Source organism: Anopheles coustani, chromosome 2, assembly GCF_943734705.1.
Source record: "Anopheles coustani chromosome 2, idAnoCousDA_361_x.2, whole genome shotgun sequence".
Lineage (NCBI taxonomy): Eukaryota > Metazoa > Arthropoda > Insecta > Diptera > Culicidae > Anopheles > Anopheles coustani.
Genome location: NC_071289.1, coordinates 75,522,064 through 75,549,064, shown reverse-complemented (window position 1 = coordinate 75,549,064; position 27,001 = coordinate 75,522,064). Strand labels below are relative to the sequence as shown.

General features: G+C 45.9%; 1 protein-coding gene across 1 annotated transcript in view; it reads left to right on the top strand.

The window, feature by feature from the left end:
- Positions 1–27,001, top strand: part of LOC131263910 (fringe glycosyltransferase) — a 124,555-nt gene that overhangs the window by 49,135 nt on the left and 48,419 nt on the right. The window contains exon 4 of the mRNA XM_058266189.1: positions 609–711. Within this exon, the coding sequence (XP_058122172.1) occupies positions 609–711 (103 nt within the window). The remainder of the gene's footprint in view (positions 1–608; positions 712–27,001) is intronic.

Genomic DNA, 27,001 nt, shown 5'->3' with positions numbered 1-27,001 from the left:
CAGATTGAGTGTGCTCGCTTGCGCTCGACGCTGGCCCGAACCGGACGGACCGGAGGAGGGGAAAAATTAAAATCAAAATTCGATAAGATAAGGATTACAAGGTAGCTTCATATCATATCCATTATGCGATATTTCGAGACAAGGAGGAACAAAAATATTTATAGGTTGGCGCAGAGTAAGCGCGGTAGATTTTGGGCTTCCTTCCCGGGCAAAGTCGATCAAGCCATTTTCATTTCTGATGATAGCCATTTTTCCTCCCGTTTCTTAATTATTTTCCACCGGTTCATCGGGAAAGGTGTCCTCGTTTTTGCTGAAACTGAACAAATTTTTACGAAAATTTTAATTAAATTCGACGGTTGAATGTTCACCCCGACCGAGAAGCACACTAATTCCATTTGGTGCTAATAGCTGGACAGAAGCTGCCGCACGATCGACGAACCGTCTCGTGTCGTCGTGAGAAAACCGAAACTTTAATTTAAAACCAATCGCTTTCGTCCACTACCGAAGGCTACCGGAACCAGTTAGAAAACTGCTTCGCGCCTCATTTCAGGGCAAATATTTCCAAAATGTTCGTTACGCTTTAATTTTTGTCCAATCTTTCCTTCCAGACAACCACATGGTCAACACCAACTGCTCCCAGGGACACTTTCGGAAGGCGCTCTGCTGCAAAATGGGCAAGGAGTTCGAGTTTTTCCTGGACAGTGCCAAAAAGTAAGTATCACCGAATAAAATACATAACACAAGGGAAACAAACAAGGGGTTTGCCACAAGGAAAAAGCGACACGGCCAAAACGATAACGATACCATCACACGATATCGAAACGGGATCCTTTCTGCTGACGATCCTTGCGAATCCGGTTCCGTAAAACAACAAATTCGTACCGGTCAAAATGGTGCGCATTGGAATGGAAAAATAAATGCCTGCACCTTTCACCACCGAACGTGATACGATAAATTCTAATTACCGTCTACTACTACCAGTTTACGATCGGCGACATGTTCGCGAAAACTCTTTTTTGCCTGTAGGTTAATTATTTGCAGGAAACTGCAAAACGACCACGCTATCTCGCGGCAACGAACGTCAACGAATTTATTTAACCTTCACCGCGATGAGGATCCACACTTGCAATAATATACACGTACACGTATTAACGATCATCAGGAGGCGATCGGGCGAAGAAAAAGGACCCACAAATGTAACGTTCGGTACAGAACTCCGACTTTCCCGAGCGCACGAAGGAAGCGGAGATTGGTAGCTCAATTTGCATGCAACCGATTTAAAATCGGTCCCATCGCTCTTGGCCTCCACCTTGCGGTCCACCACCATGTCCAGGCCAAGACCGGTGGTAGTTTGTTAAAATATTTTATTGTCTCAGAGGTTTGCTTTAATTAAAAACCACCTTCGCGATGCACCGTTCGTGACAGCTTCAGCTGCGCTTGGGAGATTGTTTTTGCTACCACTTTTCTTCGCTCACCAACGTGCAGCACGTCGAGAAACCGAAGGTGTTAATTTATGAGCGTTGCATTATTCCTTGTCATGCTGCTCGGCCGTTAGCGGGCGAGACCCCGTGGAGGGAAAATGTGACCGCTCGAAAGGAAATGGCCATCAAGTGGACGACGTTTCTGTGGTAAACGACACCATCTGAATCTTATCGATCGACCGATAAGTTCTCGATTTACCGGAGACAGTAATTGCGCGATGGAAAAATTTACTGCCTGTCCTGGCCATTCGCAATCGAACCCGATTACCATACAGGACCGAGCGCCAGTTGACCGATGGGAACATGGGTCAATCACGTTATGCTTCACTGGATGGACCGAAATGTTTTCATTCTTGCTTGAAAAATGAAAAGAATACAATTACATAACAGACTTGAAAAACGGAACAAAAAAAGTAACTGAAAATTAGCAACATTCCACGATAAAGCGTTTACTGTTTCCATCTGTAATTTCAAAAGTGCACATATGTTGGTAGATTCTTTTTGCTTACCAGCATCAACGATTTCTGTTTTTGTTTTGTATACGCACAGGAAGTGGAATATTGTCTGTTGACATTGAAAATCATCTGTCGTGCGAGACAAAAAAGAAACCCACAAGTGAAGAAACAAGACGCTTGGCAGTTGATGAGACGACCAGAACATTGCTAACCTTACAACTTGTTGCTAAATGAGGCGAATTCCCAGCACAAACGTATGGCCATGTGTTGTGCCAGGGTTCGTCAGGAGACAGGTTGGATTTTTTATGATGGTATTTCAAGATTTTAAGGAATGTCGGTGTGCCATTTAAAAAAAGAGAAAAAAATAACGATCAAGTGGCTTTTCCGGACACTGTTTTTGCGATAATCTTTCGCATCTTTCGCGAGTTGTTATTTGTATGCTGTAGGGAATGGTAGGATTATCGCACCAAATTGGGTTTGTTTTCGCTATCATGAAAAACGGTGCGTATTGTATGAAAGTTTCGAACATGAAAAGGGCCAAAACGTTCAACGAAGCGATCGTGATCGAAGTGCAACAAATAAAATTCAGCATCAGCTTTCTATCGACATCACTTCAAAAATGGACAAAATTAAATTACAACCTCAAACGGGAGGTCCCACGACGACCCGGAACATTGCCCCGCGCAAAACCTGAAGGTGTGGAGAACCTGAACAGAAAACCATACAACAGCCGTCACTGCGAAAGGCGATAAGCATCGCCCCTCGAACGCCCGAACGTTGGGAGGCCCCCTCAACGAGGAACAGTGTCTCAAAAGTGAAAGAACCCGAACCGGAGCGTAACATATTTCGAATGCTCAAAAAATCATAACACAAGCACCAACAATATTGACAAGCCAAATTTGGCTTATCGATCGTCCGGATCGATACGGAACCGAAACGGACTAACTTCACCCCCCCCCCCCCTCCCCTCCTTCCTCTTGCTCTCGTTAAACCGCAACAGCCGTCTTTCGGATTGAATCTCCTCGAAGTTGAGGAACGATTTGAAGAATATGTTGCTGATGCCCAGGTTACTGGAGCAAAGTTGGACAAAGGATGATTTTGTTCAGGTTCGGCTTTTTGGCAAGCTACATTTTGTAGCCGTAAATCGGAACGGTCATGGGTGCCACCGGGAGGTGGCCACTCCTCCGCCACAATCCGATCGATCGTGACCGAAACGTCCGCCTTAGACTGCACACTAAATAATGTGTCCGCACTCGAATCGACCGCATTCGCTAGCGCTAGATCTGTTTCCTTGCCGCCAGTCACGAGGGGTTTCATTTGATTTGATTTTTCTCAACCGCACAGAAAGTTACCGAAATGTTTCACCCTCTCTGGGGTCCGACTACCCTCGTCCAAGACCATAACGATAATTTGCCTCGTGCTCAATGGTGTGCTGAATTCATCGATCACCGAAAAACCCGGCGTAACTCGATGACAAGCTGCGATAGCGACCATAAAGAGACGGGCGAACACGGCGGTCAAAACATCGTGCACGGAGTTTGAGATGGAGAAGATGAAGATCTTCGAATATTGAGATCATTCGTGAATCGGAACAAAGGGTGAAGTTGAAGAACCAGGAAAACGTTTCCCATAGGAACGACCGCTTCGAGTGGGTTCCTTTCATCGGTCACTTGGTGCACGAGTTAAAACCTCGACGGAAGCACTAACTTTTTCCTCTTCAATAATCACAATCGAGTCACAAATGGAGTCTTTCAACAACAATCTACATCTTATCGTCGACCGGAGGCAGTAGTTTCTAGTTGAAAGCTCAATCTGACCAAGTACTCCACCAGAAAACCGGCCATGTTTTCGACTGCATTCTGACACAATCCTCGCGGAAGTCAAAAACCTTTAGCAAACGATTTCATTTGTCACCGTCACCTGGTTTCCAGCGACTCGGCCCTACTTTTTACCCGGTCGATTGCTCCAGCTTCTGGTGAATGAGCCGAACAATCATGCACACATTAATCTCGCAGCAAAAACCGGAGGCGCAATCGGAGTGCAACCGGTTACGACGGTCTGAGCTGCCGCTGATTGCAATTTCCTCTTACGCAGGAATTGGAATACCAGCAGAATGTAGAGTGCGATTAATAATTATACCTCCATCAGCCGGACAGCTTCAGGATTACGGCTAGCCTAGACACCGGAGAGGTCGTAATCATCAATTGTGGCTAGAGTCAGCGCCAAGGATTCAATTAGGTCCCCGGCCGGTTTCAACCAACGCCACCGGACTGAGTGCACCGAATGTTATTATTTACGGACGCATAAATAAAGCGGGAGTTACATGGCGGTGGTCGGTTTTGCTTTCGGGGTAGCTAGGGTGTTCGACTGCATGCTCAGAAGATTTACTCAGTAAGGCCGTATATTTTATGGGACACTAGTTCGCATTTGCACTTAAATTGCTTGCATTGAGCTGAATCCGATTGAATCGGGGGCAGTTACTGTTGGTCGACGGAGTTGTAGCAGTCGTACATTAGGTAGCATAAGCGAAAGAAGTTGATACTAAAGCCATGATTTGCGATGTAGACTACAGGCAACTCTGCTTTGGGGATTCTAGTACTAGTTTCATTATTTGTTTGGTCTTATTTGGCATAAAACCTCTCAGGACTTGAAAGTTCCCAAGTCTTTATTTTTCTTTCCAACTCCCAGTTCCTAGTACGCTCTAAAACTTTTTTGCCAGCATTTGACGATATTCTGACACGTACTATACCTCTACAAAGTGATAGAAAATCGATCTCATCTCCATGAAATGCGTCACCACCAACAGAATGAAGCAGATAGACGCAAAGACTTCTGCTATGCATGGTAACTTCATTAGCCAGCATTACGGTACAAAATTAAATTTTCCGCACAAACTACCGCCAACCACACGACACTTGTGTGTGTGATGTACCTTACACATCGTCCCGATGAACACCATTTTCTCCAGTGTCGGAAACGATGCTCCGCTTTCGTTAGTCCCAATATCCGGCGGACTTCAAAACACGCCCTCCCGCACGGACACGAACAATGAAAGTTTGAAAAGGAATCTCAAAAAAAGCGTCCCCATGCATGGATCGGCAAGCCGGCTTTGTGGTTTGGCCATCGGCCGTTAGATTCTCCAACACGACATGAGTCAGCAGGAATAATGCACACCTAGCAATCGCCCCAAAACGCGCGTCGTCGTTGGGCGCTTCAATTTTTTCCGTTTCCCCAATTTTTCCCTCCTTTTTTGAATCACCTTTTCATCGTTCAAAATTGGAACCCGATTATGGTCGCCAGTCCTTCGCTTGTTATGTTATTAATTAAGATAATCATACGGTGCAATCGGTTACGCTTTGGTTTTTCCTAGTTTTGTTGCTTTTCTTTCTTTTCACCAACGATTCTTTTCTTTCGTTGAACAACTAGACCGCCCCCAACAACGCCCCAAAAACCAGTTCGTCCTCTGACGTGCTCCCCCACTTGAGAGCGGAAGGGTCGATCCCTCTCCCAGCGAAGTAACTCTTCATTCAACGGTACCGTCGCTCCAAGCTCAGCCCTTATGTGCGTCCAAACCAACCCCCAAAAAAACGGCGAATAGGGAAGGCCGGAACGCAGAAATCGGTCAGTCATTGTGCGACTAATTCTGCGTCTAATTTGATTAGCACATTAGACGGCCGCGCACACCGCCAAATTATAGCCCTTCGGCGCTCGCCCAAGAACCGATTGTTTAGGGGCGCATAATGAAACAATCATTCGCCCAGCGAGGCATCGCCTCATTCTTTCGTCCCTCAAGTCACCACTAGAGAAAAAGGAGAGAAAAACGAAACAACATAACTTTAGCGTGTCTGGGCAACTTCTTGCACAATGTAACGTGATGCCATTCGGCATAGTACATTGACCGCAATTCCGCCAACCGCTTTCCACACCATAACAACAAGGAAACAACATGGTTTTAACAAGAAAAAACCACAACCATCACTTGATATCACAGTTGTTTTCAAGCACAAAACAGTGAAAAGAATTGCACATGGTGAATAACATCATCACACCGAGACACAAAAAGGGTTGTTCCCATGGGGGTGGAAGGGAATGTCTACTTTCTAATAATGCAGGCAAATTACAGGGCCGACGGCCGGCACATTCCTCTTCAATTCCAACACCACCCTCTACCCAACTGCCCCCCTGCGGGCATATTTGTAATCACTCACGTTATCACAAACGATAAAATGCGTCGGCATCAGGAGGGTAAATGTGGTCCCATATTTATGCTAATTCCAGACATTATCAGTCACATGCACTCCCATGCTCTTATTGAAGCGATGGAGTTACCTATTGTTTTACCTATGTGTGCTAACATTCGTTGAAAATATTCTCCTTTGATTCATCTAAGTTATCAAACATTCTTTATACGAAGAAAGAATATTGGAAATGAAGGACTTGTACTTACGGAGTAGAGTTAACTTGCAACATTATTTACTTTAAACATAATTTTATTCTGACTAATAGCATTATCGATGTGATAAATATTAACAGATGGATCGCAACTCACTTACATGTAACTTTTAAATAATGAACGAGGTATGGTTCGTAAAATAGAGCCAGTAACTCAAACTAAATGGATTCGCAATTATAATTATGCACCTCCCCTTTGGTTCCAATTAAAATCCAGTGTGTAATGGAAATGGTATCCAGATCAAGGAGTGACCTACACTTTCGAACTGTTCCAATGTACAGAAACAGCAACGCCTTAGTTTCCTATAGAAGAGAAGCCAGAACTGAAGCTTTTCTGCTGTAAAAATGGATCTACAACAAGTGTACAATGGGTCACATTCTCATACCCAACTCCTGGTGATAAGTTTTCTTGTACGTGTCATCACCGAGCTGCACTGCCATAGTTGTACTACGGAGACGGTAGGATTGGTGAACTTAAACTTTCGAGACCTGGACTATATTCCACCGCAGCTCATGCTGCAATTGCCCGAAGTCACATTCATCAATGTCGATTTGAGTCGCAAATTTGTCCAGCAGAAGAACAGCTTTTACGTACCAATCATTCTGCATGGCACAGATAGCGTGTTGCAGGTGGAAAAATTAGTTCAACTGTTTGCCCTCTTCGGGAAAGAGAAGAAAGTGATCATATTAAATCGCCAGAATAATAATGTCTCCCTTCTACTGAAGGAGTATCGTAGGCTGGGAGTGCTTGATGTCATTAGCCTAACTTTGAAGCCAAACAGTTTTGAAATCACAAGCCTTAACAATTTAGGTACAAACACCGTTACCCTTCCGATGACTGACCAGGTGGATAATTTATTTCCCGATCGATTGAAGAACCTTTCAGGTCAACCGTATCGTGTCGCCTGCCTGGAAAATTCTCCTTTTTCTTACGCAAAAAATAACACTCAGATCGTTGGTATTGACGTTGACTTTATCGACATAATCGCCAGGCATCAGTCGACATTTGTCGAGTACAAATACACCCAACACCCACAGCCTATGGATTGGAGCAACACGTCGATCGACTTCGCTACGTACCGGTTCATCCATCGTGGCTTTACCGGCCGATTTTCGGCGCTCTACTTTCCGAACCAATTCCGGTGGTGTATTGCCGTCCCCAAGCAGTATCACCGAATCATACACGAGCAGGTCATATGGTCGTTTGCGGTCGATCTGTGGGTGCTTGTTTCCGGTATAGTTATATTCTACTTCATCTATCAGATTGCGGTTCAGCAAGTGATCTTACGAAGATATCCAAACTTATACGCACTTATCAACACTCCTCTAAATATCTTAAAAATAATGCTGCTTTTCCTGCTGACCGAATACTACACCGCCATGCTGACATCGAACCTGGGATTTTCGATGATACCGAACTACCCACAAACCCTGCATGCATTTATCCAATCGGCGGTACCGATAATTGAATCGAATCCCAATAGTTTGATGCATTTTATTATAAGCCCTGAGTTGAAACCCAAACTTGTACAGCAAAACGCGTCGATGCAATACGAACCAACGCAATTCGCCGTCATGCTCATGTGTGACTACTTCTCCTATCTTATGAGAAACCTCTCGAAGGCCATTGGAAGAGAACTGAGTCACCATCACTATCACTTGATCGATGATCCGATCATTGCCAGCGTCTGTATGAGTCCGTTCCGCAAAACGAGCCCCCGCCTGGTACGTTTTCAAATGTACGTGTCACGCCTTAACGAGGCCGGTATTTGGGATTTCCTGGTGCGCAAATGGAAATTAGCGGCTAACGACTATGCCTTCGCTGGAACAACGTACGATAGCATGATTTCGCCGATTCTAAAACTCGCTCACTTTGTGCCGGTGTTTACCATCGTAGGATATATCTACGCCCTGGCAGTGGCTGTGTTTTTCGTGGAGATTGTTCTGGGCAGATACCAGCGGCGAACAAACTGAACGTGCAAACTATTCATATTGTCGAGCATTCATAGATACATAAAAAAAAACTACTCAACACCGTCTGCAATTATCAATAATTATACACCATGTTTGAAAGGATGCACTAAGTTTTAAAAGGATTAAAAGATAAAAATAAAAGCTGTACTTGCGCACGTTGAAAGTAAAGATATTCATTGTCCACGAGCCAAACCGGGGAAAACGTAGATACATAAAACGTATACGTCATAAAACCAATGCTAAACTTCACATCATTGTTGTACGTCCTTCAAATCACAGTCGCAAAGGAATGGATCTAATACAAGATTCTCTACCTGATCATTCCTTGGCTACGACTCTGCTGATCAATTTTCTAGTGCGAGTCGTTACCGAGATACGCTGCAATCACTGTGCTCCGGCGACAATTGGATTGGTCAACTTTAACGCTTACAATCTGGAGTACATTCCGGCTGAGCTACAGAAGCACGTCGCTTCCACCGCATTCCTTAATTTGGACTTAAGCCGCAGCTATACCAAACCGAAAGAAATGTACATGCCAATCGTAGTGCATGCTGTTTACGTTCGTGATAACAGTGTCACCAAATCATCAATACAATTAGACGCCTTAAATGCACTGCTTGAGCTAAATCTCATCGATAAGACTAAAAAAGTGATCGTCCTTCATGATGCCGCACGGGTTCCCAGCGTTAACCTAGGCGCATTGACGTCAATTTATCGGCTGTTAGGTACCATGGATATTCTCTTTGTCTCCGCAAGCTTAGAAGGGCTCAAAATAATGAACTTATTAAACCACATGGGTGATGAATTCGTCGATCTTTCATATCGCGCGAGCGTGGATCTTTTATTTCCGGACCGATTGGCGAACCTTTCGGGAACGCCGTACAAAGTGGCCTGCTGTGAGGATCCAGCGTTATCCTATTTAAACGGTGAGAATGAACTCATCGGACTTGACATTGACTTCATCGACATCATCGCCAAGCATCAATCGACGAGCGTGGAATATGCGTACACACCGGTGCCTATAAGAGTATTTGACCCATGGTATGATAGAACGATTGATTTTGCCACCTATCGAATGATAAGCCGGGGCACAACCGCACTGTTACCATTTTCTGCATTATATTTCCCCAACCAGTACCGTTGGTGCGTTGCCGTCCCCAAGCGATACAAGCGAATCATTCACGAGCAAGTCATATGGCCATTCACCGCGGATCTCTGGATGCTTATATCGGGAACTATAGTATTTTTCTTTATCTATCAAACGATCCTCCAGAACCTATTTTCTTCATGGATTCCCAGTGTTTATAGAGCGGTCAATACTCCGATTACCATTATGAGAATTATGCTCCTTTTTTTGCTCTCCGAATACTACACCGCCATACTGACTTCTAACCTTGGCTTATCTCGCCTGCCAAATTATCCAAAACATCTGCGGGAATTAATGGAATCCAACATGCCGATACTTACTATGCAACCCTACATACTCGAGTACATTACAGAAACGCCTGAACTAGCTTCCAGGATCGTTGAATGGAACGAAACATTGCGCTACGATCCTTTTCAGTACGCCTTGGTGCAAATGTGTGATCACTTTCCGTACACGATTGCGCTGGCAACAAAAAAGCTTGGGAAGGAACTGACTCGACATCACTATCATCTCATCGAAGAACCGATCAGGACAGCTATCGGTTATAGTCCGTTCGATAAAACCAGCCCCAAACTGTATCGCTTTCAGCGGTACATTTCGCGACTCTTCGAAGCTGGGATTTGGCAATCGCTGATACGCAAGTGGAACGCGATCAACAGCATTTCATTCCACTTTTATGTCGATGATGATATGGCATCCTCGCTGCTCTATCTTGATCATTTCGTACCAGTTTTCATCGTTTCCGCTTACATCTACGCACTCGCGATTGTAATTTTCTTTGGTGAGATTTTAGTGCATCGGGAACGCAAAGATATAAAAGAAATAAAATGTGAATGTAACATCGATTCTTTGGCTTCATGGAGGGTCAGGTCATGTATTATACATATATATGCAAATTAAAAAAATATTTCACAACCACAGTTGTCAAATCATGATGACGAACAAACGAAATTAAGGCTTTAGTCGGAGAATTCTAACAAGCAAACGAAACTTAATATTGAATGAAATACATAATAATAAGCATATTTATCATGTACTTAAAATACATAACGAATTTTGTTTTGAATGTTATTTACTTTGATGCATCTTTAATGTGAAAGTTTTTACCGATGAAAAACATCATTAAAATGATTCAGCGTCACGTATGGTTTGGTAGTAATTACATTTCAATTAATTACTAAGTGCGTATATTGACATTGCTGATAATGCATGATCAATAATGGAGCCTACCATCCAATACCCAACACTAATGGATCTGATAGCACTTTGTTAGACGAAAACGCATTTATTCACCGTTTAGAACTTGCAAAGTTTATTAGGACTTCAGAAGTCAGTCCAGCAGCCATGGCCCTGGTGCCAGTGATTCCCGATGAACAAAGTCATGGCGGATTATTACTCATCGGTTTTCTGGTGCGTATCCTCACCGAGCTGCACTGCAACCGTTCCAGCTCGGCCACGATTGGGCTGGTTAACTTTGGCCCGCAAAGTTTCGAATACGTGCCAGTTCACTTGATGCAGCAAGTAACTACGGCCATGTTCGTCAACATCGATCGCAGTGAAAGTTATTCAAGGATCAATAAAATGAACACTCCCATTGTACTGCACGCCTTTTCCAACCGGGTGTCATCGAGGAAAAGAGTTAACATACGCCTGGAAGCCTATTTGACACCGAAGGACTTCGGACTGTATGGTAAGGAAAAGAAGGTGATCGTGTTACTCGATACACTAAGTATGAAAAGTGCGGAGCTGGATGTTTTGGTACGATCGTATCACAACGCTGGTGTGATCGATGTTCTCTACGTACTGGTGCATCCCGCTTGGGTCACTGTTTTATCTCCGGACCCGCTGGGGGTAAATCTGACCAACCGACACGCTGTGAACGATCCTGTGGAAAATTTGTTCCCGGATAGACTGTCCAATCTCTCTGGAAGGCCGTACCGTATTGTGTGCAATGAGAATCGACCTCTTTCCTACCTATCGGACGATAACCGGGTCATAGGCATCGATGTGGAATTCATAGATATCATTGCCAAACATCAGTCGACGGTGGCCGAGTACAAGTACGCCAACGATTCGTTCCAACTGATCTCATCCATGCTTGACCACAATGTCGACCTAGCGACATACCGCATCGAGCACCAGGGTATACCATATCCATTCGCTCCCATCTTTTTCCCGAACCAGTACCGCTGGTGTCTGGCAGTGCCGAAATCTTACCAGCGAATCCTTCACGAGCAGATCGTCTGGCCGTACGCACCAAGTCTGTGGGCCCTCATTAGTTTAATTTCGGCATGCTTCGTTGTCTACCACCTCCTGCTGAAGGACCTTCTACTGAGATACTTTCCCAACATATTCCCGATCATCAACACGCCGCTCCACATCCTCCGCATACTGCTGCTCTTTCTGCTCACCGAGTACTACACCGCGAACCTGACGGCCATCTTGGGCGTTTCGCAGGTTTCGGTCTATCCGAGAACCCTCGACGAGTTCGCGAGGTCCCCGATTCCGCTCATCCTGTCGGCGCCGGACGATTACCAGTACGTCCGGGAGAATCCAGCGGTGCGTGCGAAGACGATCGAGTGGAACTTTTCCAAGACGTACGACCCCACCGGGATGGCTCTGATACAGCTGTGTGACCTGTTTCCGTACACCATCGGCCATACAACGGCACAGATGGGCAAACGGTTCGGATACCGGCACTATCATCTAATCGGTGAACCGATTGTTAAAACGATCGTCATAAGTCCTTTCCTGAAAACATCCCCTCTGATGGCACGCTTTCAGCAGTACGTCTGCCGCCTCAGCGAGGCCGGCATATGGAATCATCTGGTGAGCAAATGGGTAGCTTTGTCCAGCTCGGAAGATGTCGACCATGGCGATGGCAAACATGGAATGTATACCCAACGGTCGTCAATACTGCAGCTTGAACATTTCACACCCGTTTTTCTCCTGGCAGGATACGTCTACCTGCTGGCGGTGGTAGTGTTTCTGCTCGAAATTGCTGTCCATAGGATCCTTCGCCGATTCAACCGTGCGGCAAGGGGTTTCGTAGCTTGGGCCTAAGGTCAATTTTGAAGGGGAGATACTAAACGTCTGCAAGCTCTTAGGACTAATGCGTGATAATTATCAGCGGAATGACACATTAATGGATTCTAATGCTCGATGTTACAATTACTTTCGCTTTACCGTATAATGGAACACGCCACAATAAATGTATGAGCGAGTACTGCTAATTAGTTAGAAAATCGTCTGGAAGAATCAAAAGAATAGAGCAGGTTGTCAAAGTTTAGTACGAAGACAGGAAATTGCTTTTGAAAGTTTGGAAACAGCTGCAGAAAGTGAAGTGCAGAAAAGGAAAAGTTACTATAGATTCTACACAAGTTTTATTGAAAAAAACCATGCACTGTTTTTTTGTTTAATGCTTCACCAAAGAGAAAATCAGCTTAATAAAAAGCATACAAAAATAAAATCTAAGACTCAAAATGATTGCAACGACATACGCAGTAGGCTGTGCAGGCCCTGATTTAGAAAAGGATTTCTACTCCGAAAACCATATGTCACACTTTTCTCACGTTCAGCTTGCACAACATCCTGGAGCTGATGGGGAAGAAAACGGAATGAAGATATTGTTGCAGATCGCCTTTTTCCACACGATTAAACTCATTAGGAGCTCCATTCCTTCCACCGTGAAGAGTATCGTGTTTCGCCAGCGATCAGAGAAGCCATCTTTATGCCGTGAAACCTGACCTGACGGTGAAGTTAAAGCATTGAAAGTGTAATTATTTTATTCAAATGTATGAAACAATTTTTTGTTTATATTGAACCAGTTTGTTTTGCGTGTCAAACTACGACATATGAATGTTAAAAACATAGAAGCATTCAAGGTCACGAACTTTAATGTAGAAAATGGCAACCAAGCGACCTAAAAGTTGGTTTATAGCAAAACGGCACACCACAGCAATATGGAAAACGTTAAAAAAACACACTCAAAGAAACCTCATACTCTTCTTAACCGCACACTAATGAATCGATCGGAAAACGTTCTGGTGAGCGCAGAAAAAAAGAAGATCCTCTAACCATCGAACTCGCAACGGTTAGAGTAAAAGCAGCATCTCATGCTCATGATGCTCCCTAATGATCATCACTTTTTTTTATCATCTATTCTTTCTTCGTCAATCGGTGATCCACATTATCGGAAGTTCAAAAGAACGAACGGACGCGAACGCTAGGCAAACCTTCGCCCATCGCCCCCGGCACCGGAGCGAGAGTAATTTCGTGCGGTTTTCTTATGCTTCAGCCTGTCCGCTTTCCGATCGACGGGATCGATGAGTGATCAATTTTGGTTTTCGTCCGGCCAAATGTGCATGGAACGGCCAGTAATCCAAAGCCAACCAAAGACGAGCGGGATAATGGTTCGGCCTCGTTGGTTCGCTACGGTTTGGGAGGCCTTTCTGAGGGCTAACTGGCGCAGGCTAAAGCGTTCCGGAGCATTCCGAAAACCAAGGCACGTGGCTAAATAGCCGCATCGAATGGATGCGCGAGCACCAATGGCGTCCGATAAACGGCAAAACCGAATGTGTTGTTTTCTTTCTGGAAGCTGATGGATTTTCCTCGAGGGCGTCATAAGCACGAGCTTTACCTTTTTTTCGACCATCACCGAAACACAACTCATGTTCTATGCTAATTGATTTCGTTTTGCATTCTTTTTTTCTGTTTCAGGTGAGTACCAACCGTTCGTAACTAATGTAATGTATCCGTCCGGTAGAACCAAAAAACAGGAGAAACTGTAAGTGAATCGAAGCTCTCCTCACCAACTGGACTCTCATTAGCCATTAATGAATCACGTGCTAAAACACTGATGGGCTTTGAAAAGTATACCAATTAGGTTCGGACATAATGATCAAGATCTTTATGCAAAAATAACAACCAAAATGCTACTGAAAGGATGATAACATCGAATCCCCCTTTTTGTAACTTTTTGCGTCACACAACACACAAAAAAATTGTGTCCTCACGGTGCGTAATGATCAGGTTCGCAATGTGACTAAAGCAAGACAACATCGCCTCCTGCGTCGCAGACGGGACAATTATTGAGAGCCGATGAAGGTAAAAATTTGAAAATTGCATACAAACTACCATGTCACCGTGCTTATCGATCTGAATGTCTGATGTCAACATTTCGATGCAAGAAAAACCTACAAAGCGAGAGACCCCCCTCCGACCGGGGGGGGGATGGAAACAGGTTCTTCACCAGCGAAGGATTCTGATGATGCACATTTGCGCGTCACGCGCGACACTTGTAACGCTCTTCGTTCCATCGTGAGATGGCGGGGCACAAAAAACAAGGCAATTGTTAAAATCAATCGACGTCCCTCTTCTTTTGCCTTTTCCGTTGCTTGATATGGAACTTAGCATTCATTTTTCACCCAGCGGGAAGCAGGGCCTTCGCACACACTTTAATATCGCCGAAATTATCCTCCATCACGCGGTGGAAACGCGGTGGAGCCACAATTAACGGTGGACGACGGCGTGGTATGTGCCCGAAACCAGCCTCGTTACACTTCATTACGGCGGCAGAAAGACGACATCGTAGTCAGTGAGCTTCGTCAACTGCGTCAGAAAGAAGCAATGTCGGGGAGAATCCGAAAGCGCGAAAGATCGGTGACTGGACGAAGAACGATAATTAACTTCGTGAACCAATTTTAATGACACGTATCATATCGCCATCTTCTGCAGGGCAGATGTCCAAGAGAAGCTTCAATAGTGCTGTACAGACATTTTCCATTCCAAGTGCAAAGCGAAGAAATTTTAAATAGTCCACCTGTTCCAAAGATAGTCGCGATGAAAGTACAGAACTATTCTAAAGGATTTCCTTTCGAGTGTCGATTTCGTGAAAATAAATTTCTTTTCCGTGTATTTTGCTCCGCCCAAAGGGCTTAGTCATTCTTTCACGTCTTTTTACCGGCCTTTGAGGCAAAGTAAAATGAAACGGAATGTAATTGGATTGGTACTTCCGAGCTACAAACGTGTTGGTTCACGATGAAAAGATTGAGCATTGAGATGTAAACCCCCCCCCCCGGATGGAAATGGCTCGGAACGTTTTTCATTTCCTAGACCACAAGTCATTACCGACCGATTAGATTCGCTGCACGGCTTCAATGGTCTTTTTATTTGCCTCCACCAGGAAGCTCGTTTGTTGCCACGACACCGGCGGTGGTAGGAAGTGGGAAGACTATCACCAGCTGCATCTTCATTTCGATTAAGATGGCAACAATGACACGATTACTGGGTCCATCGCTGTTGACCCCTTTCTTGTTGTATGTGAAGACTTCCGTCTAAGCGGATTAATGTTTGTTAAAAAGGAAAGGAAGATTCTAATCCGTGTTGCCCCATTTGCAAGATTCAATTTATCATTCTTTCGTGCGAAAGAAAGCTTTCCTGAAAACATTTTTTAAATCTATCAAAGGCAAAAGTAAGGTACATTTCAATTAAAGTTGACATTTCAATTGACAAACCTTACCTTACTCTTGATCAATTCAACGGACAGGCTAATGGAATGAAAAACGCATTTAACTATTTCAGTTTCAACTTTGCCAACAAGTCTTTGGTGGAAGTAACAAGAAGCTAACCTATTATTTCTCAACTATTCAAAACGAATTGATTGAAGCGGATAAAATTGCACAAATGTAAACAGGCGTTTTAATCTACCAACTCTATACTCTGAAACAAAGTATACCAACTTCTACTGTAAGAAAAGCCTGAGTGAATTATATATTCACTCAAACCCGTTCTGTCCTGTACGGAGAATCAAGTGCTCATGTTCAAGACCGAACGATCGTGATGTATTCCTTCATGACGGGAACTCATCAACTACTATCAATGAGAGGAAAAGAATTCAGTGTTGGCCAAAGCAGTCAATCGTCCCAATACGAACCTCTTCATTGATCTGTCAGACCTTAACATTATGATATTCAATTTCCCTTTCGTCTTGCTTGACGGAACGGTACGACTAACAACATAAAAATCAGCCGTGAAGGACGCTGCTTAGGCAGACAAATCCCCTCTTCGAAGCGTCATTAAATTGATCGCACCAATCGTTTCAAACGAGTGAAAAATCAGCGCCATTTTGTGCGTGCATTCGTTGCATAAAATTGCAACCATCTCTCGAGCGATTGCTTGTCGGCACACACGCCAGCATTTGATTGCTTTTGTGGCAAACACCACTACCCTGGTGGTCTCTGCAAGATCGTACGTAAACGCGTTTGCGAACGCGAAAAGAACCACCCCACCATCGGTGCTCCCCGATCCTAGAAGTGCGATCGAATTCTGTCGATACGAAGCACTGATAAATAGTCTTCCCATCCTGGGTTGGTACGGAATGGAACCCAATCGCATCAGGCAGTTGCAGCGAAAACCGACCAACCCACCCATCGAGGTTGCAGTGTGAAAAATAGTTTTCCATTCAAATGGAAGGGAAAACCCCTTGCGATCCCTCACTGCTAAGTCTCGTTTCCAAAGGGATGGCGTGAAAAATGGGGTCGAATCGGGTTGCGAGATGAATGGGAAAACGATCAGCCAACCCCCGCCCGATGCTGAATTGTCGCACTTTGATCGATCGGAACAAATTAGCGCTAGCCGCGGGAGGTTTCTGCTTTATAACCGCCTGGTGGGGGGTTCGTCGTTTGCGAGCCATAGAGCTCTTTTGAACCGAACGCAAAAGAAACCGCCGCGCGGTCCTGTCACAATTATGGGGCTTTCCCGAGTTATATTTTCTGTCCGGCGATGGTCTGATATTCGCGTTTATACTTTTCTTGCCAACGATCGAGATTTCCGACACATCACAAACGTATATTTCGAAGAACTCCACTATATGAAAATGCTTTTCGTTGTTGTTTTGCCTCGGTGGAACAAAACCCAAACAGACAATCATCCGTACGATCTCCGAAATGTTGTGATCGCATCTCCCATGCAACCATTTCTCCCGCCATTACAGCGGTCACTTCCATCGACCAAATAAATCGATTACTTTCAAACCACCACCCACCCAACCGGGCTCCCAATGGTGGGAGACTAGAGTTGGGGGAGAACTTTTCGGGCCTCAGGGTTCGTCCCGTGGCATCATTAATCTCTTCACCTCTACAACCTCAACCTGAGCCTAACCCTACCACGACCGAAATGCCATCGAGTGCGAGTGGCCACTCGGGAGTCGTCGATAGCCGTCATAATCTCAGCAAACGCACCCATGAAAAGCCGATTCGGGTCCTGCTGCCATTTAACGGGAATCGGTTGCGTTCAGTGCGCGATATGAATCGCGATCGACGTACGGCCTAGTTCCCCCCCTCGGCAGACCCCGGATGCATCCACCGTGTTCGCCCGAAAGTGTCGAAAGTGGGTGATAGGAGCACGCGTGGACGCCGCCGGGGTCGGTCCCACCCGCAGGCGATTAGCTGTCATCTCCCATTTCGCCCGTTGGCCGACCGGTAAGAAAGGGAGGAAAACCGTTCATCATTTAGCTGTCCATATATTTTTTTGCTGCCCCCTTTTAGAACCGACGAACACACGGCGAATAATTAATGACCGGTTTTAGGAGTTTATTAATGTCAAACCAGGGCTGCCCTCTGCCTCGGACCTAGGTTGGTGTTTTCCTTCGCCTCCACACACCACAAAAACTCCAACCGGTGAAGGTGGCAAACATTTAGAGCTAATGATCTTATTTAGTTTTCGAATGGCTTTCTGCTCTCCCCCTCTACGAACCTCAACCGCTTCGCTTTCTTTAATGGCTTTTCGATCTAGGCCTGATGGACGCGAAGGTTTCCCAACTCCTACTCGCCCCGCCTGAGTAAGATAAATGGACTAGAAACATCACGAACTCAGCAGCAACTGCGAAGCAATTTGTTTCCTACCGCGTCCGGGATTCCTTCCATTCGGTCGCATCGCATCGCCGACGAACGAAATTCGCAAATCGATTCGCTGGGCAAAACACTTGCTCCAAATGTCATAAATCGATTGATTTATTAATGTTCCCGGCGCTGGTTGCCTCCTCCAGGTGCTTCCTCGCCGCATCAAGTGCTGACCAGATTTAAAATGAAATGCACACGCTCCTCGGACCAACAACAACGGGGCCAAATTCGTGCCATTCGTGTCAATCACTCGTCATCGTCGTCCGTGGCTGGGGAGCAACATTTTGGTTTATGCTAATGCGCACACGCATACACACTAATGGGAGCACGGATTACGCATCGGGGCAAAAAAGACTATGCGTGTCCGAGAAATATTGACACCTCGCACCTGGATGGAAATAAATTTATTAAACAGATCCCGGTCGCGAGCATGCGTGTGTCTCGTGCAAGGCTGGAATGCTTCAGGTTCCATTAAAATAAGGACTCATTATAAGCAGCCTCCTGCTGCCGGCCGTCGGGAACCTTCCGACGCTTGGGCTAACGATCCGCTAACAAGCCGCAGTCCGAGCGGCGGTAGCGCAAAGATCCAAAGACTACTTGTTTGTCTAGTCCGTCAAATCATGCGTGATGGGCCAAGATCAAGATAGTGGCCACCGAACCGGACCTAGGGTAGGTTAGGTTTATCAACCCCGTTTCGATCGAACCCAACGATGCGTGTCATGCGTGAGCAGGATTACATGGCGAGGATTAGCGTGGATTTGTTCGGGAAGACTTTGGGACGATTTTTGGAACCTGGAACGACGCCCTGGTCGCCGTGGTATTACTTTCTGATCGGAGCTGATCGTCGTGATTAGAAGAATCGACTTAAGTGCCTTTCGACCGGTCCACGGTCGGTAACAAGTGAGGTTTAATTTAATTGCACGCATCCAATCGAGCCTCTCTTCGTTCCTCGTTTTTTTTCTAAAACATTCCCCCAAAACGAGGTGCCAAAGAACGGAGAAAGCTTCAGCCGAGAACTGGTGGCCGGTGGGCGTAGATCGTCAAACCATCAGCTCTGACAGCGGACAAGACTTCCGAACAGACAGCTGACGAACCTCCGCTGGATCGTTGACAGTCAAAGCTCGAGCTCGGATGAGGAACCCATCCGCGTCGGGCTGTCGGTTGGAAGTGGCGGGTTGTGTGCCTCCCTTCTCCGGTTTGGGCAGCAGCGAAATCTTTATTATGCATGTTCATCAAACGGCGAGCAAGCATCGCAGACACACGGCTTCTCGTAGAGTGGCCGGAGAAGTAGAAAAGTTATCCATTGTCGACTTGACATTTGACCACCGACGGTGTTACCGGTTGCCTGCTGCGTATGTGAGCATTGGGAAAAGGGTTGTTGCATGCTGTTTGCATTACATTTTTAACCGCCGACTGTTTTCTCCCACAGTAGAGGTTGCTCCGAGTGCCAGAGTTTTGATAGTCACGTCTAACTCCCTTTGATCGGCTGGAGATTTTTGTTGTTTTTCGGTCGATAGATTGAGGTTGCTTTTTGTGATAGGATGCCCTACAACCTTAGACGTTTGGCTTGGCCCAGCCAATTTCGAATGCTCTTTACAACAGTTTCGTTTACATCTTTGTTTAGGGTTTGGGTCGAATCAACATGCTCTCCGTATTTATCCTAAAATAAAAGACACAGAACTTTAAAATATAAATAGGAAAAGTAGAGGATTTAAACACAAAAGGATCAATTGTCTGTTAATACTTTTTAAGCACGTGATTTATGGGAAGCAAAATACTATTAATTTAATACAGTTGCAGCCAGTTTTACAACTATTTACAATTACAGTTGGTCTCCGCAGTACGCGAAAGTTTGGGACCGAACGCAATAGTGTATATCCAGTTTTCGCGTATTGCGGATTTCCTCTGCCATATCGTTTATATTCAAGAGTTGACACTGAAAGGGAACCGCTTATTTAACATATCTTCTATCCAAATCACTAATAAGTGTTCCATTTCTTCTATTGTATCATTATATCTCTGTTAAAAAATGCCAATTAAAAACTCCATTTTACCAAAACAAAGTCAAATTGACTAATCAGAACTCAAGCAACGCTATGAACTGTCAGTTGTAAATAATCGCGTATCTCGAGTATAGCGTACTGCGGGGACTTCACAGAACCAAACCCAAAAAGTTAAACACAACAATTCAACCACATGATAAATAAAAACCCAACATATGTGCGATTATAAAGGTTGCGAGACAGTTTAAAAAATATACTCGAAGCCAACAACGAATCCTACCAACCCGACGGCCGGCGACTCCGTTGCCGGCGGCATACGATCGACGATAATGATCACGATAACAATTATGCTCGTTCGTGTCGACGCCGCCACAAACACAACTTACAAGCGCATGTAGCATAAGCAGTCGCATTTTAATCCACCAATTGGACAGGAAAGGGGATAGGAGGGACTCTCGTTCCCTTCCCTTCCAGCTGGATAGGGCTAAGTTAAGATGTGTTTTTTTTAGTTTTCGTTTTGTTTCGCGAAAAAGCATATTTAGCATATCAAATATCAACAATCGGCCCGCAAAGCGGGGAGGTAAAGACAATGGACCGTGCACCAAAAATGGATACAAAGTCATCGATCGTTCGGTGGCCACTGAAATGGCGTGCGCACGTGTCCACAATAAGGCGGGGGAGACTGGGAGTTTTATGTGCACTCCCGAAAGCAACCACGACAACGGGCAGCATACGGTCGATGGCTTTGTTCGAAAGTGAGCTTTGGTTGCCCGGTGAGGAACTTCCACAAGCTCGAAGGAATCTGACCAAGAAGCGATTAATCGGCAGCTGGGCGGGCTCGGGGTGAGTGCTGGGCTATAATTCACCACCCCCCCTCAGACCTGCAGCCCATTTTCATGCACAATCAACAAATCGAGACACCCAACCCCAGGTCCTCGCCGATGCAGCTTTGCCACCGTTCGCTTTGGTAGCCGGAATTTTATTACTTTTACACCAAACCGAGAACGGTGAACACGCCGAGTCGTGCGCCTGGTTCGCGGGTTTTTGTCTTTGCTCCCTGCGGACGCATCGAGGACATTACGAATTAGCTGCACAAACGGTGGTGGTGAGTCACCGGAACGGCTTGCTCGTCGTGTGCCGCGTGGACGTGGGCGTCTTGAAGTCGATAGATTGAACGCAGAGAAAGATTAATCTCCTCCGATTGTGTGTGTGGAGCTGAAGGAAGCGTCACTGTCTAAGAAATTTTACCCTAAGAACCTCTCCACGGCCAAACAAATGAAATCGAAATGGGTGGGATTCCGGTGCGGGAGAAATAACCAAACCCCTGACGAGCGTCGAATTTATTAGCCATTCTGGACGCGCCGGTCACGCGCTGCATATTTATAAATTGACGTCCCAACGACGGGCGAATAATTTGTGCGACTCCAATGTTTTATCGATTGAGTCGCAGATTTTTGCATCACCGAGGAGACAATATGCTTCTGCCAGGTTTTTTTTTCTTTCATTTTTCGCCTCACCCAACGCCATCGAACCATTCTGCTTCGTTTCATCTTGCCGATGCGCGATTTTGCGGCACGATTCTGATCGGTATCGGCTTGTGCCTTTCGGGACCACACCGGAAATTGTATTTTAATTCCAACCAGTTCTTCCCGGTCTCGTCGTGGTACATTGTTGAAGCACCGGTTGGTTCTTCGACGACATGATCCAACTTCATCAGGTTCTAATGAAAATTTCACAATCATGATCATGACATGAACCGGACCAAGCGCTCCGTGGTGCAAGATTTAATGATTTCGTTTCTCGAACCGAACGATCGGAAGAAGGAAGGAAGGTGAAAAAAGTCGATCAATTGAATCGACTGGGATTCGGTTAATCGAACAGTCGACAGGGACCGCATTCGGTCGTTCTTTTTCCTTTCCAGTCGAACGATCTTGATCTTCTGTTTGCGTGCGGCAGCGGTTGTTGTAAAGATAATTGATTTTTGTTCCAGTCCACCGAACCCTTCCTTACCGAAGACAACCGTTCCTATGCTTGGGTGAACAAGCTTAAGGACAACACAAGAATGATTTACTTCGCAAAACAAAAACCGAAGCCATACAACGGGGCGGGCCAACAGGTTGATCGAGAAATTAAACGAATTCATTCAGGTTCCCGAGCGGCGATGACCGAACGAGATATTACTTAATACCGGCACGCAAGAGGCGGCAAGAACTCGGGACGACACCGTCGAAATTAGAATGTCGCCGAAGAAGCGAAAATCGCACAAGAGGAGTAGACATTGCGCCACAAAACGCCATACATAAATTTTGCACCGCCGGATTGCGTAAAAACGCAACCAAAGCCATGTTCCGGAGAGCGTTTGCGTGTTGCTGCAGCATCCGAGACAACTCCTCGGCTGATCTGCATTTTCCCGGGCAGGGAATGTTGTTGCTTCCCTGCCGTTCGTTGCCTCCCGGGAGCGAATGCCACGAACAAATGGTTAATGTATCACCTCGGAACACGCGAAACACTTGCTGCAGACGTCGACGGCTCGGCGCAAAAATTTGTTCACCCGTCATCCAACTTAACATATCTCTGGAAAACTCCCAACTGCCAGCTCGAACGATACCCGGAGGACGCGTTGGCACTCGAAGGGGAAGATTTATGCATCACTCGACCTCGAGGAGGATAGGCGCCGAATGATGTCTGTTTCCACCCTCTTTCTTATACGCTCGAGAGGAGGATGTGTACCAATTTGTTCGATGACAAGTGTGTACCGGCTATGTACGGGTTTTCACACCCGCTTGGACCTTCCCCGTGATCAATGTTTGCGCGTTGGGAGGTGAGTCGTTCGGCTGTCGGAAGAGATGATGTGTTGAAACCCCTTGGGCACCCAACATCGTCGAGGGCTCTACGGAAATCAGACACGAAATGAAGTAACAATTAATCCGATTCATCACAGACCCTCGGACTTACCGAAGTTATACTCAATTCCATAAATTTAAGCTCTTGACCAACCAACGTGAATGCAAACCTTTAATGTCGAATTATGGTTCATCTCGTCGCATTGAGGTTCAGAGTAAACAAACCCATTTGAAGAGAGTCCTTCACATGAGCTCCACCCGAAACAGACTGAATTCGAGAGCCTCAAGAAGAAAGAGTTCGTTTTGCCGAGTTTGGAAGACTCCGAAAACAACCACACAGGAACGCGAACGGTTGGACTATTTGTCCGCTTCTCGATCATGTTTCAAGAACCTGTTGAATATTTATAGCCCTTCGCCGCAAAACTCATCGCTGTGCTTGAGGTATTTCATTCGTTTGCCATCGTCAACCGCCTTTTTTCGTTTAAGGATCAAAATGGAAATGGAAATCCCAGCGAAACGACAACAATCCAAACGATTGATCGACAAATTTACAACCCCCATTCGGCATCGATGCTCGAGAGCGAGTCGGTCTGAGTGGCACGAATTTAAATATTTGCATGATCGGAAAGGACTCCCTAGACCTCCCTTCCGACCGAATAAGAGCGGATGGAACGACCACCGTTTATCACTCCCATGATCAGCTAAATCAAATCAAATCGGTAGCCAAACTATCATTGGTGCTTGCCGCAGGCTTTTGCAGGTACCTCGATTGTCTTATCTTTTCTGCAAACAAAAACAGACCATTTATCTGGGTTCGGCAATCTCCAAACGTTTACCTATGCTATTAGATGAGCCCAACCAAACCCATCAATCGTTCTAATACGACCGGGCATTCCTGACGCTCAAAGCCCAAACGATGACAACCATTAAAGGAAGCTTCCCCAAATTTTCCGATGTTTCATTTCGTTCGAAATCGAAACGTAAATGCAAAGCAGAACCATCACAGACTCCATCGTCGACTACCGTGTGATGTTTTGCGATTCAAATTGCTACGTTCTTGTGCCTGAAATATCGAATATCAGTTACGGAAACGTTACATTTTAACGGCCGCCGCGTGTCGGATCGAATCGGATACGTATTAACTTTTTTTCCCACCGAACGTCCCTTTTTCGAAGCTCCCAAATTCTAACGAGTTCGAAGCCGATCAAATGAATAGTCCACGCTAAACGCGCGTTAAACCTGGAATGTGGCTTAATATAGCGTATCATTGGTGTTAAGAAGCGATAGGCTAGTTGATTTCCCGCGAGGCTACGAGTTGTGAAAATATCCCAAATCATTCCCTCAAGGTCTCATTCCTTTTAGTGTGCAAGAATGCCTAATTTCTGAACGTGGAACCAAGGACGGCGTTAGAGGTGCCAAGGGGGCTGTGAAATTTAATTAATATGGTTGAAAATTCATTCTCCTCCTCAATTCGTTCCCTTGCTTGAGCTTTTACTGCTTCATCAATCGTTTCGTTGCGCCAGCTCGAGTGACGTTACTTCAGTAGATAAGTTAGTGGACATTGAAATTGTCATACAATGCTCAAGGCCTATGATTCTGGAGGCGAAAAATTCACCTTTTGCAAACATGACTTCTATTTATGTGCCTCGATCGGGACCCTTGAACTTGATCCACATAAATCGATAGCCCTTCTAACCTCTCTCGTCACGATCCACGGGTTGGGTACATATTTTTCCTCGGCTAGTATTCGCACTCCGATAAACTAGTTCCATCTCTGGTGACTCTTTATGATCGCAGTGACCTTTCGATGACGCTCAACCAACCGAAGTCGTCCGCAAAAAAGCGCCTTCGATGAAGAACCCTATAGATATGCTCCGGATGCACTCTTGATACTATTTACTGCATCTATTCCGTTACTCTGGAATGTTACCGTCGGGCGGGCAAACCGCAGCCGGTTTGTCTTCCGCCGGCTGGTGACCACCGCAATCTCTCTGATGACTACATTCTGGAACGGGATCGATCGAAGCTCTTGCCCAACCCCTTGGTCCTATGGTTCCAGATCGCCGCAGATCGTTGCTACTTTTTCCATCGTCCCTCCCTTGAAGGGCTCTCCACATGAGCCCACGATGGGTGGTCAAATGGTGCGGCAGTAAACTATCCGGCTGGAGGCGTCGGAGCAGTGCGAAGGGGGCGCTCTGGCGGCGATCGGGTGGACCGGTTTTTTTTACGACCACTCATAAACTGCTCCGCAACGATCATTTTCGTTTTCACCGCAAACCAACCCGCGGCGGCGCATCCGTGTCAGGCTTCCGTTCTCGCGCGGAGCAAGTTCATGTCCGACCACGACCGAGGCAGGTCTTCGCCATCTGCGATCGAGTCTTTGGCGGCGATCCGTGGTACAAAGTACACGGACTGCATTATCATCCCAGCTGGATCTAGCGGATTCTGGTTCATCGGGAATCTGGAGCGGGTCCTCAGCGCCACGGCGTTGGGCACGCACGCACAACATTGCCTAACCGATGGTGATGATGATCGTGGCGATGGTAGCATGTGGTTTGGGAAGGTAGAAAAAGCCATCCTCTTCGTAGGACAAACGAAAAGCGTAAGAAAACCCACCAGTGGTAGATCTATATCAAACGACAAAAGAGCTCATCACGAGCCTCATCTACCACCTGTGGCGCTGCTCGAGGCACGGTACCATATCGTCCATCCCCGAGGGTGCCTGTTCCAGACTGCCACCATATCAGCGGTATAAATCTACCGCGCTACTAATCAAGGAACCGACCGTCGCATGTGAGGCCACGCGATGAATGATACATTTAAGTCGACACTTTGCAAACTACTTACACATCAAATGGGGCTTTTGCTTAACGTGGAACTAATGATTTTTTCTCTCCCTTCCTTTCTTTCCCCTTCTTGCAGGTAAGTTAATGAGAATCCGCACAGTTCTTGATCGAGGTCCGGATCGGACGTTACTCAGCAAACCGGAACAGCAGATGATCGGAGCAAAACATCTGGAACGACCGACTAGCAAGTATCGCAACGAGATCAAATTCGATTAGGGAACCTTTTTTTGGTGGAGAGTTCAGTGACCCTTCTACTGCAAGAAACTTTGATCCAAACTCTTTGAGCCCCTGAATCCGGAGTCCGTTTCGTCGCCAATCTCGAGTCCCGGAGTGGACAACGCAGACTCGACCGCAAAAATAATAACTCAGGTGTTGAGTTACAACACACTCTCCGGTCCGTTTACTTCCTGTGTTCGTAAAGCTGGCGATAAATCGCCATTCGACAGCGAACCACTCCCTTTCCGTTCCGCCATCTTGAGCGCTCACACAAACCGACTTTTGTCCCGAAGCAAAACGGCTGTGATGAAAAATGGAAGCCTTCTCCCTTCGCTTTGCACCGAGACCGCCGCCTGCATCGCCAACAGCGATCGCCTTTGCACCGACTTCAAATTTCAAAAACACGATCAAGGTTTGGTTTAAGTTACACGCATTATGCACACTTCATTACATTTGTTTACCATCGCTTTTTCGCTCGTCGATACGAGTCCGACTCCGGACCCGGAGCGTCAGGGTTTGGTCGCCGTTGGTCATCGTTTATGCGCGGCTAACTAACGAACAAACAAACCTTCCACCACAAACACACACACACACACTCAAGTTATGTTCCTGGACACCCAACGGGGTGGAGAATAATTACCTTCCCGTCCGGTGTACAGAAGCGCAGATCAACAAAAGTTCCTT